General features: G+C 37.5%; 1 protein-coding gene across 9 annotated transcripts in view; it reads left to right on the top strand.

The window, feature by feature from the left end:
* The window catches only part of MARCH1 (membrane associated ring-CH-type finger 1), a 174,104-nt gene extending 155,377 nt beyond the window's left edge, over positions 1-18,727 (top strand). For all 9 annotated transcript variants that reach the window (XM_026847505.1, XM_026847507.1, XM_026847500.1 and 6 more), the window contains 2 exons: positions 10,291-10,438; positions 14,676-18,727. In XM_026847505.1, coding sequence (XP_026703306.1) covers positions 10,291-10,438; positions 14,676-14,977 — 450 coding nt within the window. In that variant the 3' untranslated portion in view covers positions 14,978-18,727. The remainder of the gene's footprint in view (positions 1-10,290; positions 10,439-14,675) is intronic.
* The last annotated feature ends 2,172 nt before the right edge of the window (positions 18,728-20,899 follow it).

Raw genomic sequence — 20,899 nt, 5'->3', positions numbered from 1 at the left:
GGGGGAAGAAAGGAACTTTTCCTTCAGGCAGTATTCAGATCTTTATTCATCTGCTCCAATTTGTATGTGGCAAAATTTGAACGTATGGCATTTTTGGAGGTCTTTCAGAATGAATAGCTTCCCTCAGCTCTTTGCCAGAGCACTAAACTGTAGTTTTGTGTTAATCACAGTAGCCTTTCCTCAGCACAAGTTTCCTCTATTTCATTTTTATTTAATTGGATCAAAAGAGTCTCTCTTGTGGGAAAATTAAAAGACAGAGAAGGTAGTTGTAGCTATTCATTGGGAAATCAATTTTCTTGCTAAAGTCGTAGATAATGAAGCATGTCAGCTCTTTTTTTTAATCTTGGTTACATGGCAATTCAGACATACGTGTATACACTGTATATATTGTTGTGAAAAGAAGGTATGTCTAGATTTGTTTACACAACAATGTATATAAAAATATCAGGGGGTTGGCACACAAGAACATTTAAACCAAGCCACATCTTTGTAACAATTCAGACTGATTTGGTTAAGGGAAGCTCACAAGCTGTACAGTGTAGGTCAGTTGCTCTTACAACTTCAGGAAGAAAATAATGGCCATATTAATTAGTGTTCAGGTTCTATTAATTTGGGAGGGGTGGGGGGAAGAAAGGAACTTTTCCTTCAGGCAGTATTCAGATCTTTATTCATCTGCTCCAATTTGTATGTGGCAAAATTTGAACGTATGGCATTTTTGGAGGTCTTTCAGAATGAATAGCTTCCCTCAGCTCTTTGCCAGAGCACTAAACTGTAGTTTTGTGTTAATCACAGTAGCCTTTCCTCAGCACAAGTTTCCTCTATTTCATTTTTATTTAATTGGATCAAAAGAGTCTCTCTTGTGGGAAAATTAAAAGACAGAGAAGGTAGTTGTAGCTATTCATTGGGAAATCAATTTTCTTGCTAAAGTCGTAGATAATGAAGCATGTCAGCTCTTTTTTTTAATCTTGGTTACATGGCAATTCAGACATACGTGTATACACTGTATATATTGTTGTGAAAAGAAGGTATGTCTAGATTTGTTTACACAACAATGTATATAAAAATATCAGGGGGTTGGCACACAAGAACATTTAAACCAAGCCACATCTTTGTAACAATTCAGACTGATTTGGTTAAGGGAAGCTCACAAGCTGTACAGTGTAGGTCAGTTGCTCTTACAACTTCAGGAAGAAAATAATGGCCATATTAATTAGTGTTCAGGTTCTATTAATTTGGGAGGGGTGGGGGGAAGAATTGGTAAGGCCATCTTTGATCTATAAAGGTGAAGAGTAGAAAATGAGATAAAAATACCACTTTGTTCAGTGATGTTCAGATATGGCTCCTTTCCATTTCCAGTCAATTGTACTCCTTTTCTTGCAAGACTCCTTAGCATGCAAAGGTACCTTTGTGCCCTTCTTTTCTCTGCTTGCTGCTATACTTCTCTCCATTCCTGTTACAAGGTGTGATGCTGAAGGGCCTTGGGCTGTAGGGACGCTTCTGTAGCCTTGTGTAGCATGTAATACTTACTTCTGTAGGCCAGGTTGCACAGCAAGTTCTCCAGGTAAATGGCTTTAGGATTTTATTCATTAAGATACAAATTAGAACTCTAAGAAAGTTTACAGTTTTAAATTGCTATTTTTTACATATTTAAATTACTAATTTATCAAATGGAAGAATCAAGGCCATGATCAGTAAACAAAACAAAAAAGACCAAGCACATTTAGTACAAGGCAGTAATGAGAATTTTTATGCTTGTACTAGTCTAAGAGAAAGCAAGCTCAGGTGAAAAATATTTTCTAGCTGGAAAGTGGAATGACTAATATTCTGTTGTAACTCCTAGAGAAGAGTCTGTACATGACTTATAACTACAGATAAATAAACAGAAAGTATATTTGTTGATTTAGCTTTTCAGGTGTCACCAGTTTTATTTCATCAGCTCTAATTTCAAAATGCATGTTTCGGGATACTTCTCAGCAGGCTAGACAATTTGATAACAAGGAAATTAAGCAGTGTGATGAATACTGAAGAGAATGTGATTCAAGTAAAGACTTTCTAACAAAACTGTGATCATATATTATGTTTTAGGTGCCAAAGGGAATAGTTCTTCAGAGAAATTTCACTTTAATTAGACAGGACTGAAGAACATGGAGAGGCGTACAAGACTATGGAATGGGATGTTGATCTCCAGCATGTTGCTATATCCATCTTTCTCTCTAACTTCCTATTTCTACTATGCTATACTAGCCTTCTGTCCACATCCATCACACTATTTAAGACCAAAATAAACTAAGATGGGCAAAGGGAACCCATGCTACTTCATGTTAAAAGACAGAGACTCTGGCACAGGCTGTCGAGAGGTGGTTTGTTATGGCTGTGGATGGCTGTGAGGAAGGACTCATGATTGCTTTGACACTGGCACCATCCATCTCAAATCCATCATTGAGCATGTGTCATGGCTGCTTTTGTGTCACCCGTAAAGTACATACTGCAAAATGGAGCACCCCTTCCTGCTTTGTTTGAAAATGAAATCTCAGCTTAACTGGCCTTGCAGCAAAATCGTGATCTGTGCTTTGTGTATGGTAGATTGATTCACTGGTCCTTTTTTTTAATGTTTTCTGTGCCGATATTGTTTGAGGGCTGGACTGTGATTTAAAGGCATTTGCTACTGGGCGACTGGATGAAAATGTCATGCCTTCAATTAGGTGTGCTGCTTTTTTGTAAAGACAGAGTAGACAAAGGTGGGAGACGACTAGCTGCAAAGAGAATAAATGTGACACACAAACTAGATCCATTCGGTAGATAGAATTATTGTAGAAATATGGTAAGTAGAGCAGCTAATGGTAGCATCTGCTTCCGTTCTTAAATGTGATAAAAGTTAGTGGAGACATAGATTCTATCCCTTTTTTCCTTTCTTCTTTATAAAGGCATATGCCCAGGCACCTAGAGTAAATCTTTTCTAGAGTTCTACATGTGTGCCTCTTGTTATTAGTACCAGATGTTCCCCATAGTTTTGCATTATGGTGATAGTTCACTCCTTATTTTACCTGAAGATTATCTGTCAGGATTATCTTTTTAGATATGGTAGCTGTGCTAGGAGATAATTATCCTTTTCTTACATAGTTTACAAGGCAAGAAAAGAAACAGCAATTATAAAAGAGAAGCTCATAATAGTACCGAAGGCTGATTATGTAGACCTCTATTGAACAAAGAATTGGTTAATGTTCTTTCAGCATTCAAAGAGTATGCTTGCGAAGTAAACACTGTAGAGTACTTTTACATTCTATATATTGATTTAAAATAATTTCTAGCAGATGGGAGCTAGGAAGAAGCTCCAAATATGGAGAGACTATGCTATAATTACTTGCCACAGGGTTTCTTGCACGTCTCTCTAAAGCATCTGCTGTTGGCCTCTGTCCGAGACAGAGCATTGGATGAGAGGGACATGAGGTCTGGCTATTCCTGTATTTCCAAAGCATAGCATTTTTATGTTAAACCTGTGTTGGGATGATCAGGATGTGGGTACTGAAGTTCTCCTAGTTGGTAAATGACAAATATTCTAAATAGTACTTCCAGACTGCAAAAACAGCTACTTCATTTTAGAAATCATCTTCTCAAATTACTTAATACCCCTAGTTTACACTTTTTAAGGGTCTGCTAATTGATGATATACATGGCTAAAAATTCTGTGTTTGTGAAGAGTGCATAGTGATTATATCACTCAAGTCCAGTTCCTTTAACTGTCATTTAAAAAAGGAAATTTAGTGCTGTCTTGATTTTGATAAAACTAAATTATTATTTCTTTGCAGATGATAATCTTAAAGTGTTTATCAAAGTGAGATTTTTCATTATATAGTTCTTTTAGTACTCTAGGCATGCATAGCACACATAAAAGTGAATTAGAGTGTGTTTGTCTTTAGAAATGCACCGATTTCTGGTTCAGTTTTAAACTTTTAATAGGTGTTTTAAATACACCATTCATTTGAATTCCTGCCACTTTAGTGTCACCTAGGGATAGAAGTAGATTTTAGGTAAACTTCAGACAGGTTTGCCAGAGAAGGATTTGTACCAGCTCATCTAATGTGCTAACTAGATCAAGGTCAGATTGTGCATAGATATGGCTGCATGATGCACCATATGACATGGGATTTTTAAAATATATTTTTGTGTTCAGTAGGGATCTAATTCTGGTCTTCTGTTCTTGATGCATACAAGAGTTTCTTCTCTGGGATGTTATCTTTTGACAAAAGGCAAATGACAAATATGTTTGCTATGTTTTCTGTGAACCTGCTCAGTTCTTCCTCTCTGAATGTGCTCTGGATGTGTTTGGGGAAAAGCACACAGAGGAGGTGTATTCATGGCCCAAACCCATCTCTCTTCAGTCATCAGACCTGCCACATTCTGTTGGACTGTATGAGAGGCACTTCTATCTTAGAGCAGGATACAGTGAGGCATGCTTTGTCCTTCTTTAAGATGCAGTCCCTCAGGCACAGGCTGTAACCACATGTTGTTTAGATGGCACAGTGTCCCAAAATGCTTTTATTCAAATTACAAGGTTTGAAGTCTGATCTTTCTTCAACACTTTAAATCTGCAGGAGGCTATTTTGTTCTCCCAATGTGTGGAGCCCTGTTGTCTTCTATTACTATCATTTCTTCCTCCTCCACCCACTGTACAAATTCCATTCCTGCAAACTACTGTTGCAGCTGCTTTCCTCCAGCTGCTAGGTTGATAGTAGTGAACAGTTTATCATGGAGCCTGAGCCAATTAGTACTGCAACAAGTGACCAGAAAACCCTCCATAACCCACAGAAAATAACTCTGAACTACATGTTCAGACTACTGACATATCTTCACTGCCCAGCTCACTTCATCATACACTGCTCTAGTTCTTAAGAGCTTTTTTCAAAAGTGCTGGCTAGATCCTTCAGGCTTGGTTTGAGATAAGAAAGATGGAGTTTCTGTGTATTCCTAGTCTGTGTGCAGAGTAGTTTCTACAACAGCCCCTAGTAAATAGCCTTCATTTTGCGGGCATGATTATTTCAAGATAGAGGTTATCTCAAAGTCTTTCTTTAGATTGTAGAAATATCCAGAAAACGTTGCATAATGACTTTAGCTCTAGGTGAGAGCAGAAGGAAGTCCTTCCAGCCAGGAGTGCTGTTTACATTACATTCATTGTCATTTTTTTACTAAATGATAGATAGGGAGAAAAATGTCAGAATGGGAAAAATTAGCAATGTCATGCCCATACCAGATTCCACTGTCATGCCTCCTTACATGCAATTTTTAAAAATAGGGTTCCTAAAAATACCCAGGAGTTAAAAAGTCCAAGCATTCATAGCATGTTGCAAAACTTCACCTTCCATTTGGCATCCTCAGTGATGAGCCCCTGCAGGAGGGAGACCTTCAGTTTGTAAAGGTGTGAATCTGCAGTAGATGCGGAGTTGCTTCAGGAAATCTGTGTAGACAAAATTTTGTGGCCAATGTCACAGAAGGTTACCACTAGCAATAGGCAACATGTGGACAGAAAACGGCAGATGGGGGCAGGCAGACAGTAAATCTACAATTTGAAGGTGGGGAAAAGGCAAAGTTTGCAGAGTGCAGTTCTGTGGTGTGGTAACAACTTTTGTGTGAGCAGTGTGAAGCTTTTGGTTCTGCATTGGGCCTCATGAAACCACTTTGCAGAAAGCTTAATGTATGGGAGAGAATTAGAATTGCAGATTTACTTCTGCCTATAAGAATAGAGGCTGTATTGGGATCTCTAGGATATGAAGAGGCATCCCCACATCTGCCGACAATCTGTTTTCAGAGGATATTAAAATAATATCCATATTGTTTTGTTGTATATTGATTAACCAAGCTTTTATTAGACGTAACGTGCAGGGAGACAAATTTTGGTCGTTTAAAATATTGGGGATTTTCACAGACTGTGTTACAGAAAAGGGAAGTGGTTGGCTACACATGATTTAGATGTTCCCTGTGAGTAAGCTATTATTTTTATTTTTTTTTCCCCAGAAGACTCATGACTACATTCTGTAGTTGCAAAAGTGGGTTATGAAATCAGTAACTGAATAAGTTTCAGAGCGAGATAGTCTTTAAGAAACAAAACCAAAACACAAGATAGAAACCTAGTACAGGGTATAGTTTTACATGTGCCACTTTCAAGATTATTACAAACTTCTCTGTCAATAAAGCATCGGAATTCAGGCTGAGGTACACGTCGTGTTTTAGAAGTAGCTGTAAGTAGTAGTTGGGGTGGGAGGGATGTTTCTGGTCATATTTAAAATCCAGCTTCATTCCTTTGACAGTTCATGCTGTCTTCTTGGTAGGAACCTCTGAAGCAGGTAGTCTCCTACCACCCTCCAGTGGTTTGAGAGCACAGTGCAAGTAATGTTCAGAAAGCTTATTCAAAAAATAAAAAGAGAGCTGGGGATGTTTCAGGCTTTCTTCTCGTGATACATACTAGTTGTGGATTTGTTTGGCGACTTGTGTAAAAGGTCTTGTGGTTGTTAGATGTTACGAAGTGTTTTAGCACACCTGTTCTGTGGAGCATAATGATACTCATGTGATTGTTTGCATTTGCAGGACATTAAGCCATCTGCATCAGTGATGATTTCTAGTCTGTATTGCTGCCAGGATGAAGGAATCTATGGGTAATGACAATAGGATACACAACAGAGAAGGGGTGCTTCAGAGGAGGCTGGGCAAAAACTACAGTGTTTGTCTATCAGTTTAGTGACAATAATTTTCAAGTCATTATAAATGTCTCCTCTGGCTCTTAGTCTTCCATTTCTTTCTCTCCTTCTAGTCTCTAGAGCGCCTTAGGAGTATTAACATGTAAGTTTCCAAGGAAAATTGCATCTGGGCACTTACTTTTGTGTTATTTTTCTGGTTTGGTGTCATCTGATAGTCTATCCGTGGCATGTCACAGCGTCATCAACCTGATGGATGTACGTTTTTCTAGATCACTGATGAAGATAATAAAATGTGATGCAATTTATTTTTATGTTGAATGTAGAGAGCGATAAGAACTGCAGAAGCTTCAAATTACAGCAGGAGTGAATTTATCAGTGGTTAAGGAGATATTAATGTGCTGTGTGACATGGTAGCACAGCACAGCGCCAAACTTACCCACCCAACTTTAGGCTGTATCAAGTCCTAGACTATAAAGCACAAATAACAGGGGATGATGCTTTCACTGCTCAGTGTATTGCTGTCTTAAAGCCTGTGCTATGGATTTTCAAACAACTTTTATTTCACTTAACTGTGCTTTTATCAAAGCAAGTCTGTGCTAACATTAACAGTTAAATTTTTGATTTAAACCTGTAGCAAAAATCCTAAAATAGTGAATTGTACTTTCCTGGTTTATCTACTAACATCACTCATCCAATAGAGAGTGACAATAGTCACATAGTGCTCTCTGTTCAGCCAAGCTAAAATAAGTGAGTAGGACAGGAACATAACCTCAGCTACCACAGGGATCACCAGGAGTAGAACACAAAGTTTAATTGAATTTCCCGTTCTGAGCTCAGCCCATCATGACTGGAGTTGAGAGGAGAACTGGGACTGCAGCTAGGGCTGGGAAAAACAGAAGCACAGCATGGGGAGACACTAAGAGCTGTAAATGCTCTCAAGTACTCTGATCCCCCTGCGCCTGTCTGTGAGCAAGAGTCTCTCCTTGGTCTTGTTCCTTTCTTGTATCACAACTGGGAGTATGAGGTGCTCTGCACCAGCCCCATAACCACCCATGCCCTGGTGGCCTCTCCCAGTCTCCTGCCAGCCAGCTTATTTCTGGTGTGGTAAATGTGTGTGTGGATAGAATAGACATGCAGGCATGCTGTCTTGTGGGGGAAGAAAAGAGGCCAGAGAGAGGAAGTCTTGTAGGCCTTGGCTTGCTTTCTGGCTGGATTTGATCATGGAATGTCAGCAAAAAAGGCCTGCTTTAGCCCATTTCTGCTAGCTCCCTCTTCTGATACAGCTTTGTTGTAAATCTCAGCAGAAGGTTGTGAGCTTGCTCCTTTATTTACCTATCCTGCCTGTTGGTCATTTGTTTGTGTCTTTTTTTTTTCCACCTACAAAATGTTTACACTTAGAGTAATGGGACCAGCATTATTTAATTTTAAAATTCTATATGAAAAAGCTTTATTTGACTGAGCATTCAGATCCACACTCTAAGGCTTTTGTGTATGTTACAGAGAGCAACTATTAGCCATAATGAGACTGCAGGTATACATGACAGTGAAAACTTAGCACAGAATCTTCTCTCCAGTAGACCAAAGAGTTGTAGTGTTGGAGTTGCAATGACAGAAATTTTCTGTTTAAGAACATAATTCATTCTTTATGTTCAACATTCATCTCTCACAAAGCATCCACAGGTAATTGCAGGGTTAAGGTAGAATCCTTTCTTTCACCTGGACAAAGACAACTTTTTCTTTGGAAAGAAAGCCTGTTGCGAGTCTTGAATTGAATTTTCACTGCAAAAAGGATGAAAGTCACCAGATCAAATGCTGTGTAACCTGGTGACTGTAATGATATGATAAGACCGTGATGATAATGCCACAGTCTATCCGCTCTGATCACTGGATGCTACCTACATGAACTGCAGTGACAATAAGGTTCTGGTTTTTTGTTTTATTCTTCTTTTTAATGCCTTCCATTTTTACAGACTGCCATACAAAACATGGAAGCTTAGTTTTCACTCCTAAGTAGATGTATCAGAAACTGAAATGAGGTATCAGCTGGTAAATAAACTGCTAGCTCTGTCTCTTTGTTTATTAGTCAGGAAATATTTCAGTTCTTCTAAACAGTTATTTAAGCCTTGTGTTTGTCAAATTCTGGCAAGGGCTAGAAAATCCTCCAGAGATTGTGTACTGCTCTAAAACTAATGGCAGGAAGAAGCATTTCTGTTAGCCCTCTTGGTGACATTGCCTTGACATTCCTCAGCTTGTACTGCAGTTGTGCTCCTTCAAAATGTGACCAGAGAGCAAACAATGTTCAGACTAGAATAAAAGCCATATTAGTTCAGGTTAAAGTCTAAGCATCTAGCTTAGATGCCATCACCAACCCTAGCCATAAGCAATTTAGGGAAATGTGTTATTTCCCAAAATGCAAGCCTAAACAAAATTTAAAAAAAAACAGCTGACCAGGAAAACTCAAACAAGGGAAACAAAGCCAGACTCATACCTTCAAAGTAAATGTATACTATCTCATTGCTCTGAAGCGGACAGGGTTTTCAATCTATCCTTAGCACCTGGAAACTATGAGGAGCCGCAGCCCAAGCGTGCTGGGGGTGCGTGTAAGCAGAGGAGCAGCTTCGCTGTCCTGGTGGCCAGTGGATGGCCACTGTGGCCTGGACCCTGCAGCACAAGTCCAGTCTCGCGTTAGCACGACTGCAGAGAGATGGCACTGTTGTACTGTGGTTTGTACTTGCTTCGTTCCTCGGATGCTAGAGACCGACTCCGAGATCATTCATCGGAATTGAGGCATTTTAAATGTCATATTCTTCATCTGTTTTCAAAGGCAAGCGTTTTAGTAGAGAAGGGTTTTATTTTAAAGAAGTGCTGAAAAAAATTATGTCTTCACAAACGAGATTAGAAAAAAAACCTGCCTCAAGAGTTACATTGTTCAAATGTGGAGAATAGCCTATTTCATCTTAAAATAGCCTTAACTTAAACTAGGGTTTAGTGCCGTAATTCACAAACATATGCCTAGAAGATCCTTCTTGTGTTACTGAGGCTGTTTGACTGCTGTCATGTACGATCATGTCCACGTAATCGTCTCTTCAAGTTTATTCAATTTAATCCTCAATGCAGTGCATTTCTTAAGCTTTTATTTTATGAGAAGACTGTTCCACAACTGCATTCCTCTAATTTTTAGCAACTGCAAAGAGCAAAGAGTTGTTTAAGTATTATAAACTAATGTGTGGCGTTTTTCTTCTTTCATCACCAGAAGTGTGCATCAGGTAAAGTTAAAATAAATATTTACCTTTTACCTGTCTATTAACATGTTATGGCTGTACTGCAGTGAAATTACTTAAGATGTCATATGTGAGCAGACAGAAACAGAACTCTTTATTCCTCTGAATCTGTGAAAATGAGCTCATTATGTATTTTACAGTGACAGTGCACATACTATTGTAATGTGTATTATCAAAACAAAAAGATTTGTTAATTTTAATACTACGTGACTTTTTGGTAAAAAGAGCCAGAATGGCCTAATTGGTTTATTGTAAAATTCTACAAGTCTGATTTTATTATTACTTTTTTTAAATTACTTTTTTTTTTTTTTTAATTACAGTGGGAGAAACTACAGATGACAACAAGTGAGAGGAGGAAAATAGTTTGTTCAGTCACATTCCATGTAATTGCAATTACCTGTGTTGTTTGGTCACTGTATGTTTTAATTGATAGAACTGCTGAGGAAATTAAACAAGGCAATGATAATGGTAAGTATCTTTTACCTTCTTCAATCTTGTTGATAATGCGATGGATGGCTTTGAAAGGCAGCTATGTAACCAGTCACATTCTGTTCTTAAATAAGAGCTCACTGATACATGGCTACATCAAATGCTTTAATGCAGAAGTAATGAATGCATCGGTGTTAAAAGCTTATGTTATGCCCCTGCAGAGAAACCTCTACTTAGTGTAATCATTACAACAGCTTAACTGGCCTGCTGGTTCTTCCTAGGTTAATCTCCCATTATCTAGATATTTCGAAAGCTCAGACAGAAAGATGAGTCAAATTCAAACAGCTCAGTGCAAGTTCAGGTCATAAAATAGCAATTTATTTGTATTACCCACTTAACCCTTGATATCCTGTAAAACACTATAGAGCCCTTTCATCAATAAACTTCCAAATATGAACTTCCAAGAGACCACGTTTCAGTTGTGTAAGTCCTTCATGTGGGACTTAAGTTGTGTTTATTGTGAGAGTGGTCAAACACTGGAACAGCAAGGTCATGGAGTCTCCCATCTGCAGAGATACTGAAAACACAACTGGACGTATGTAACAAAATGCATGTTTAACCTAAGTAGGTTTCTTTTCTGACTATACTTACCATATGTGGAAACTGTATTCAAACTGAACTACTGTTTTCCATTTCAAATCTAAGCCAAATATATCTTAAATTTGGGCTTAAATATGATCATGATGATGAAGAGGATAACAAGCTTTTGAGTTTTTATCTGAATTGACTTTAAGCACAGTAGAGGGACAAAGGTCTCTAGTTTTAGTTAACATGGAAAACAAATTAGGTGGAGCTTTGTGCCTTGATAGATAAATATTTGATGATAGTCCTGATGCTTGCCTTTCTTGCCTATGAGAAGAAAATATGTAACAAGCCTCAGTAAGTCACAGAGGAATATATACTACAAAGTCTTGGTTTGCATTCTTTCTAAATGGGTAACCCTGTTTTTCATCTCAAAAAAAAATGGCCCTGAGGACAGGATTAGGAATGGCTTTGAACTTCTCTTTATGAGTACAGCTACATCACCCTATGCTTTAAAAAGGGGAAAGTTATTTCTGTGGATTAGCTGAATTTACACAACAAAATAGCTAACATGAATTTTTGTTGTTATATAGAATGTGCAAGAATCACATTAATTAATACCAATAGGCTCAAAAAGTATTAACGATTTATATAGAATTCAGTGTTTGCCAAATGCAATGGCTGATTCTCCACACTAAAAAATGGACAAAGAAATGCTGTGGAGCTACTTAAAACATGCAAAACTAAGTGTTTGTGAAGAGAAGTCTTTTGCCCCCAAATTTGCCTGTTTGAGGGGTGGTGTACTTTTACAAAATCAAATGGGAAGAGAAGGATGTAGTTTGCTTTTCTCTCCATTTTCTCTGTTTAAGTGGGAAATGCTGGGCAAAAGGCAGTGAACACTGGAGGAAAAACACTTTATAAACATATTTTGAAAAAACGAAAGCTCTGAATAATACTAGTACTGTTCGTTAATATTGTCTAAGTTTAAAAATTCCTTTTTCAAATGTATCTCTGAAAATATTTAATGGGATTTTATTTCTCCTTATGAAAGCATATGACATAAATAAATGAAAGTGTAAATCTCTTAATTTGTAAACCTGTCACTGGTCTACAGAAACTCCAATTTTAAATATATTTAGAATATTCTAGAATTTATATGGCACCAGTGGTAGGGAATCAAGTTTCACGTAAATTTGCTCTGCTTGAAGAAACAGGTCTAGTCTTAGCTGAGCTTTTGGTCTCCTAATAAATCCTGAATCTGTGAAATTACGGCAATCCTGGAATATACTGAAAGGTATAAAATTCACTGTGCCATACCAGTTAAGCAAAAAATGATGCTTCCTGTATTACCATGGAAGCAGCAGCAGCAGCATCTTTATTGCTAAGAGGTGGAAGAAGCTCTGAAGGAAATGTGAGCCATTTATTCAGCCTTTCTTCTGAGCTCAGCACTCCAGCTGTGACTTTCTGGCTCTTAAGTGTCGCTGATGGGCTTAGTCATATGCAAAACATACTGGTTTCATAATTAAGAGCAAGAGACAGTGATTTTTAAAACAGTAATTAGGGGGGGGGAAGAAAAAACACACCTTAGCAAAGTATTCTTTGTTACTTCCTTTTGTCCCAAGAACAGGGGATAGAAGAAAGGCATGACTAAAGTTTTGCGAACAAATTTAACAAATGTAACAGGATTTGTCCCTGGCAAGTTCAACTAACTAGAGTAATAGTGGTTAGGGAGATACAAAGTGATTTATATGCTCTTTGTATGCTTTCATTTTGCTGCAAATTAAAAAAAAAAAAAAAATTAATTGGCTAGCACCTTCACATGGTTACCATTTCTAACTACTACTAAATAGTCACCATGACAGAAAACTAGAAACATTTTGTGTGCTTTTGCAACAATTAATAGTCTTTTGGTCTCTTTATTTAAATAAAAGCTCAATTCCTGTATGTTTAACAGTAAAGGGAATGATTATCGTTCCTCGCCCAGCTGGCTAAAAGTAAAGACTTTGTTTTGAGGAGTCCAGGTTACCAGGGCTAGGAGTTCAAACTGGCTCTTCACTGAAGCCTTGTTGCTGAGTCCCAAAGGAAAACAGATCGCTTTCTTGCCTGTGGCAAATTTCTTCCCTCTGTAAAACTTGGGTAAAATTCACAAATATCACCAAGTTATGATATATCACCAGTGGCTGAATACAGCATCTGCCAGCTACCTTGAATACTACACTCAGTAAAGCCTTCCATGTAAGACCAACAAACCTATTCGGATTGTTCAGTCTGACATCATGAGCACTGGTACAGAGGTCTGACTCTTGTGTATAGCATATAATCTTTAAATCGTAGAATCACAGAATAGTTTAGGTTGGAAGGGACTTAAAGACCACCTAGTTCCAACCCCCTGCCATGGGCGGGGACACCTTCCACTAGCCCAGGTTGCTCAAAGCCCCGTCCAACCTGGCCTTGAACACTGCCAGGGAGGGGGCAGCCACAGCTTCTCTGGGAAATCTGTTCCAGTGTCTCATCACCCTCACAGGAAAGAATTTCTTCCTTATATCTAATCTAAATCTACCCTCTTTCAGTATAAAACTGTTACCCCTCATCCTATCCCTACACTCTCTGATAAAGAGTCCCCCCCCCCATCTTCCCTGCAGACCCCCTTTAAGTACTGGAAGGCCGCTATAAGGTCTCCCCAGAGCCTTCTGTTCTCCGGGCTGAACAACCCCAACTCTCTCAGCCTGTCCTCAGGGGAGGTGTTCAATGTGTAATGGCTGGTAGCTGTTCCTTTATGTTAGGCTACTGACTGGTTGAAAAAAGCAGATGCAGTGGTATGAATTAATGAGAAGACTGTTCTTAATCCAACATTAATTTATTCTGTTAAAATCTTAAGACCACATTTAGGCCAAAACAAATAATTTTAACACTATTCATATCATAATCAAGTTCAAATACTCTCATCTCTATTTTTTTTTCTTAGCAGCCATATATCTTTCTGTAAATATCACTGAGATTGATCAGTACAATATAAAAAGAACAGATACACTAAAAACTGTAAAGTTACATTTTTTAGTACACAGAACTAAAAGTTCTGGCGTTTGATATAGGTGTGTTCAGGGAAAGGGTTGCACAGACAGCAAGAAAAGGAGGCCAACAAAGGCAGGCAATGCAGGCGATAAGAGCCCTTTCCACTAGCTTTTTTTCACTATACCCTGGCTTCAGGATGAAGCTAGGACCAAGTAATAATATTGTAAACGTTGGTGTTCCAGGTATCTTAAACAGTGCCATGTTTCTAGCACAACTGAAACAAAAAACAGTTGCTGCTGAAGATGTGCATAATATTCCTAGGTATCCAGTTATCTCAGTTTTGGTACTTGCATTTTTGCTTGAGCATGCTATTGACTATGGGGGTATTATTGAAGAACAGTAAAACGTTTTGGTTTTGACTGTGTCAAGCATTATGTTTCCTTTGTGAGGGTGGTCTTGCATTTCTTATTTCACCAAATTGTGGTGGAGTCAGTTAAAAGTGGGAGGCACATGTAGTTTCTTGGCAACTGCTGTATTTTACTTCAGCCACCACTGCCCCAACAGCAGCTATATACCTGGGAATTCTTAGCGAAAGTTTTCTTTTCAAAATATTTTACTGAAACTTAGTGCTTGATATTGAATGTGTAACACCGGTAATAAATATAAATGTTTCATTTCAAAGGTGTCCTTGAATGGCCATTTTGGACAAAACTCGTTGTGGTGGCCATTGGATTCACGGGGGGCCTGGTTTTCATGTACGTGCAGTGTAAGGTTTATGTTCAGCTGTGGCGCAGGTTGAAAGCCTACAACAGAGTGATCTTTGTTCAGAACTGCCCAGACACTGCCAAAAAGGTGGAGGAGAAGAACTCTTCGTGCACTCAGACCTCGGATGTCAAGGATGCAGTGGTGGTGCCAGTAGCACAGACAGGTACAAACTCTCAGTCTGCAGCTGAAGAAACATCATCTGCGGTCATGCCAGTTTGACAGAGACAGCATTGTTTCTTCCTTGCAGAATAAGGCATAGTGTTTTCTACACTACAAATGCTAAAAAAGAGTAGAAATGACTGTGCATTTTTTCAGTTAAAGAAAACAAAAAACCACACAAAAACCAAAACCCTGCAAGGAAAATGGATCCAGCAAAGCAACCTGTTACTGTATGGAATGTGACTGTCTGTGAAGTAGTTTCTCAACTAGTCAGCAAGTGTAGTGAAAGTGGAAGTGTAGAAAGTGCAATAGAGAACAGGTTTAACAGACAATGCCAAACCAATGTAACAAGATTACTTTTTTTTTTTTTTTTTAAATTGGATGGCTGGGAAAGTAGAAACAGACCTGATATTATAATTTTGTTTACAGAAAACAAAAAACTTTTATTTGTTTACTACTAAAAGTTGTATTTGTTATTTATCTTCCTAAAGATAGCCTTCAAAACGGTACCAGTGGAGTTATATGCATTAATGGAATCAAAGACTACAGAGCTGTATCACAGCACTCACTCTCTAAGCCTTGTACGGTAACACAAGTTCGCAGGACTGCAGTGGAGCCTGAATGTTTGGGCAGCTGTGTCAACTAAGGCTATTTGAAACATTTGAAGGGTAGCATTGTTTTTAAATATGCCTGAATTTTTGAAAAGTAAGCAATTTCAACCAGTATAAACTCATGTCTCCATAAGCTACAGATATTTCTTTTAAGTACAGCTGTCAGCAAAATAAGTACAGGAAGGAGGGAATGTGTAGATACATATTTAGAAGAGCAGCTCAGCTGTTATTTTACTTTGTAAGAGTGAATTAGACATAACTTGAGGCAGAACTATAAATTAAAAATTGCAGTTTACCACAGAATCACACAAAAGTAAATTGCATATTATCAAAGGTCTGAAAGAGGATGATATATAGGGAAGATGGAAGCCATTTTTAATTTAATTTTTTAAGATTCATGATACAGAAAGGTAGACATAAGAGAATATACCTGTGTATCTTAAGAGAACATTAGTTTTTATCTCCTTTTTCTGAAAAGTTAGTTTTTACCTTCCTGACTGAAAAAATAAATCAATGGTTTCACTCTGTACAGGTAAACTTGAGGTGTTAGAGATTCAACAGTTCAGTTGTTAACTTCGTGTTTTGAGCATTCTCATATAAAAATGAAGTGTGAATAGCATTAAAGAGTGCAATAGATAAATGAATGTAGATATAATACTGTGTCCAACAGGGTGAATTATATATAAAGAACCAATTTTGTGATTCACTTCTCATATCTGTGATGTTTACCATCAGGACACAACAGCAAGTATTGACTTGGAGTAGTTATGTACTAGCGTGGACAAGTCTGGAGCCTGAATGTAATGTATTTTTTTAAAAAAAAAGTTAAAACTTTTTTGATCTTGTGTTTAGGTGAAGGAGGAAAAGCAAACAAGCAAATAAAGAACCAGAGTAAAGAGGATAGGAGAGCACAGGTTCATTCAAAGAGGGCAATCTGCCAAATCATGAGTGAACTAGACTTCTACAGAAGCCTTGCAATTGCTAATGGTAAATTCCCTCTTTACACACTCAGATATCTACAATCATCCCATTCTTGCAAATGTCCAGGGTGCTGGGCCTAAGATGTATTGGAGTTTATATATTAGGCATTCCTTTGTGAATGTATTTACTGGCTTAAGGCTCGGGGAATACTGGAAGTAGCAGTATTAGCAAGACGTGTTCAGTCCGTTATGTTCTTTTGTATCAGAATTGCTCATGTAGTTTGTCTGTGACTAAGTGACTGTCACCTCGCTAGACAGGACACACAGTTTTGGTGAACAGGCCCTAAGTACATATTAATATTTGCTCTAAATTACTCCAGGCAAATCAGATTAATGTTTAAGTATTTTCACAACACACTTTTCATATAAAGTAACTTTCTAATTATACAATTGCGAATTGGAATTGTAGCAGCTTCTCATTTGAAATGACACACAAGAGTAACCAAATCTGTTTATAATTGTGGTGGAGACTTCAGGTCTTCACAAAATGATGACAGTACTAAGGAATGCCTCATAGTACAGGCATGGTTTTCAAAACGAGTAAATCTACTTGCTAAAATGTAAATCTTATGATACCTGAAGTTAGACACTTAAAATTACTAGCTGCATATAAATGTTTGGAATGATGTTTACAATAAAACCTGATGAATCATAGCAAAATTGACTGACAAGGAACATTATTAATGGAAGAAAATTAAGAGCTTTCTGAAATAAAATTTCTTACTAAGTGACAGCAATCCTGCTTCGTTAGCCAGCTTGTTCTTTGACCTGCTGTTGTAGCATCGTGACCCCACTGAAAGTACTTTATTCCCTATTTTATAACAGTTTACTGGAGATTAATTCACATTGTTTTTTTCTTGAACAAGTATAAAATTCAACTCAAAAGATACCTGAGGCTTCTGAAAGCAGATCTGTAGCATCCAACAAGATTAATGTACATTTTTAAAAATTCACCGAAGAGTTGACAACAGAACAGACAACTAGCAAAATTTTATACTGACTTCAAAATCCTATTGTGGCACTCATGTCAACTCCATATGCAACTGAGCTTACAGTTAGTAAAATATAATGGAGAAAGACTTCAGTTGACATTCTTCCTCTCTTTGAAATACTAATTTGGACAGCAGGAAAAGGAGCAAAATGGGACACTGTCTGCTGAGACAATGGGACAAGTCAGCAGCAAAAGAGATTACAGCAGGCTTGAAGCAGTCTTTAACCTTTTAAAGTATTACAGTATTAGCCCGTGCATCCCTTTCTCAGGTGCTGTGGATATTCTACAGCTTTCAGGGATTTCATGCAGGATTGGAATTTATTTTGGAAGCAGCATGCAACCTTTTCAAGAGGGCAACATACCTTGGATACAGGTCTGCATGAATAAGGAAGGGGCATGAATACAGACACTGCAGCTGCTTATCAACCAATGTTTTTTCATTCCTACACAAAGCACAATTTTCTGTATCAATTTAATAACCACAGGTTTCTGCAAAAAGAGTATACTGAATGTTTTAAGACACATTCTAAGACTTTTTAATGAAAAGATTTATCAAATAAAGATCCATATCAAACTGCCTGTATAGCCAACAGTGCACCTCAGGCAAATATGCCAATGGTGGAATTTATCCTGGCTAAACCCACAAGGGCAGAACCTTGCTCTAAGCTGCCATTACCAAGAAGAGCTTAATCTGCATTCTTGTTTAAGCAAAATTTTAATGAAGATAGGCAGAAGTAATCTGGTGTCAGATCAGATCTGGAATTTTAAACAAGATACTCCTAACCTGTGAATGTGCATGTTTCTTTTCCTGTTTTAAGTTACAAGCATTATAAAGTTTATTTCAAACTGTCATAAACATACCACTTTTGACTATCATTAGCATTACAAAAATTCTCAACTAGTCCTGCTGTGCCATTCACACACTGCTCTATCTGAAGGCAGTGTTTATTTTGTTGTGTAGAAATAAATAGTAATTCCCCATTACCAGAACAAACCATTTATAATTTCTAATAATGCAATGAAACTTACTCTATGATGAAAATACTTTACTGTGTATAATATTTGGAACTACAAGTTTGTGTTACTTGTTTAACTCCCTCTCTTTTGCAAAAGAAACATTGTATGTTTTTGTGGGTGAATGTGTACTGAAAGACAGAAGGTAAGGGAAACAAAAGTAATATATCTGCTTATTGTTGTGAAAACAATGTATTTGTATTAAACAACTGACTCAAATTACTGTAGTATTCTACATTTGTCACTTTGTTATATAGAGCATCATATGCTGAACATAAAGTGGCAAGACCACACTCTTGCAAGAAAGGTGATCAGTATACTCAGCCGGGTACTTAATACGGATAAACTTGCTAGCTCAGAGTGGCTAGTTTTGGGTACCACACCTCGGCAGAATGCTCAGGAAAATACCTCACAATACAAAAACACTTGAAAAGAACTATGGATGTTTAACTTGCAGAAAGCAAGGCTGTGAACAGGCTTCAGCTCCATAAAGAACTCCCAGAAAGCAGCTGGTTTTACATGCATAGCAAAACGGACAACTAGTACTGGGTTTCAAATGCAGGAAAAGAAGAGGAAGAAAACTTCCGAAGAAGACCAGTGCTTTGGAAGGAACTGCTTGTTATATGTGACTGTGGAATGTCCAACACTAGGAAGCTTTAAAGATGGGTTGGACAAAGAGTTAAATGGTTTAAAGTTAATCCCACCTTAGACTGTCAGAATGGATCATGTTTCCTTTATTATTATTTTAGACTTTTACTTGGTGAGAATTTCTCCTTTTCTAAAGAACAGGAGATAAATGTTTTCTTTAGTGAAAAGAAATATTACATGTTTGCATTATAAAAGAATCTGTGTACTTTGTCAGGTGTATAATCAAAGTATCCTATCTTGATAAATACACAGCCTTCCAACCAAACTATAAATTTAGTTTTCTAAAGAAAGAGGGTTGTATCCACCTACCCCATATCTTTCTCCTAGTTTGTCAGCTGGGGAGAGAGGGGGCTGAGTTTTGAAACCTCACAGTTCTAGCTGAAATAAGTCATCATATGGCTGGTGACTGCTAAGAATATACATTCAAAATGCAGAAGTGTTCTAACAAATTACACTCCCTATATCCAAGACCAACAGATTGTTCATTTTGTTAAAGCTGCCTTAACTAGCTCATCGTGTAAATCAAAGATGGAATAACAATATATAATCTACAAGATAGAATATGGAAGAAACAGCATAACCAAAGAAATTTTAGTAATAAAGACATGTTCATTTCCAAAAATAGAGCCAAATCTGGGTTAGAATTAAGAGAATACATGTAAGTCACTATGCCTTTTTGCTTTGTACCCGAGTTTGAATCTCTTTATGAAGGGTACCATTAGAACACAAAACACATTTCTGTTCAGTTTGCTATACATGTAAACAAGGAAATACGCTATATGGTATTTACCCACAACTCCCCTCCAATAAAATACTGAGGCTGTTCTGCATGAGCTTTATCTAAAAGTCAAAAAACCTGACAGTTAACAAAGAACTCGCCAAAAGTACTTTGAATGGTGTATGACATTTCCACTGCTTATGACATGGAGCTCAGAAAATAACCTTGGAAAAATTTTACACCAGTGTTAAGAGATAACAATTCCAGTCTGCTAGACAGTGTGGGACCTGGGACAAACCTGCCCTTCTAGTACTTGCAAATACTGATGAGTGATACTAACAACTAACTGAATCACAGAACTTCCTTTTTTTTTTTTTTTAAACAGCTCAAATACATGAATATATATGAAAATACAATAATCTGCACTGTTCCGAATAAAACCCAGGTACGATATGTCACAGTAATTCTTAAGTTTGTCAACTAAATTGGGTCTTATTTTAGCAATGGATAACTTCTCTTGAAAGCCACATGGAAAACTGTCCAGCCTGCATGACATAAAGGATAACTTTTTCTTCTTTCTTTAGGGTCATGTAATTTAATAAATGACATGTTATCTTTTTCTTCTTCAGAACTACCATATAGTTACAAAGCCTTTAGCCCTTGTGCAATTTATAATTTGAAGAAATAAGGCTATAATGAAGCATGGATCATAAATCCTGATGGTTCTCAGAAGCAAGACAGCTACTTACAAGAGCCCTGAAGAACACAGTTAAAAGAACAAATCAGTCTAGAACAAAGTTCAGGCAAAGGCTTTAGTCAATCTTCTTCAAGTGCCACCTTACCTCTAGGTTTCCTAGTACATTTTCAGGAAAAAGAATAACATTACATTTTAAAAGTATAGATTACAATTTTTGACCAGTTCATGTCCTAGCAACAGGCACTGTCACTTTATAAATTTTCAGATCGGCATGTTACATTTTTGCTTGACTATGTGTGAACTTGAATATGAACTGACATTAG

The sequence above is a fragment of the Athene cunicularia genome (genome assembly GCF_003259725.1).
Source record: "Athene cunicularia isolate RWA chromosome 4 unlocalized genomic scaffold, athCun1 chr4_part2, whole genome shotgun sequence".
Taxonomy (NCBI): domain Eukaryota; kingdom Metazoa; phylum Chordata; class Aves; order Strigiformes; family Strigidae; genus Athene; species Athene cunicularia.
Note: the sequence above shows the minus strand (reverse complement) of the source record. Positions and strands in the feature narration are given on the sequence as shown.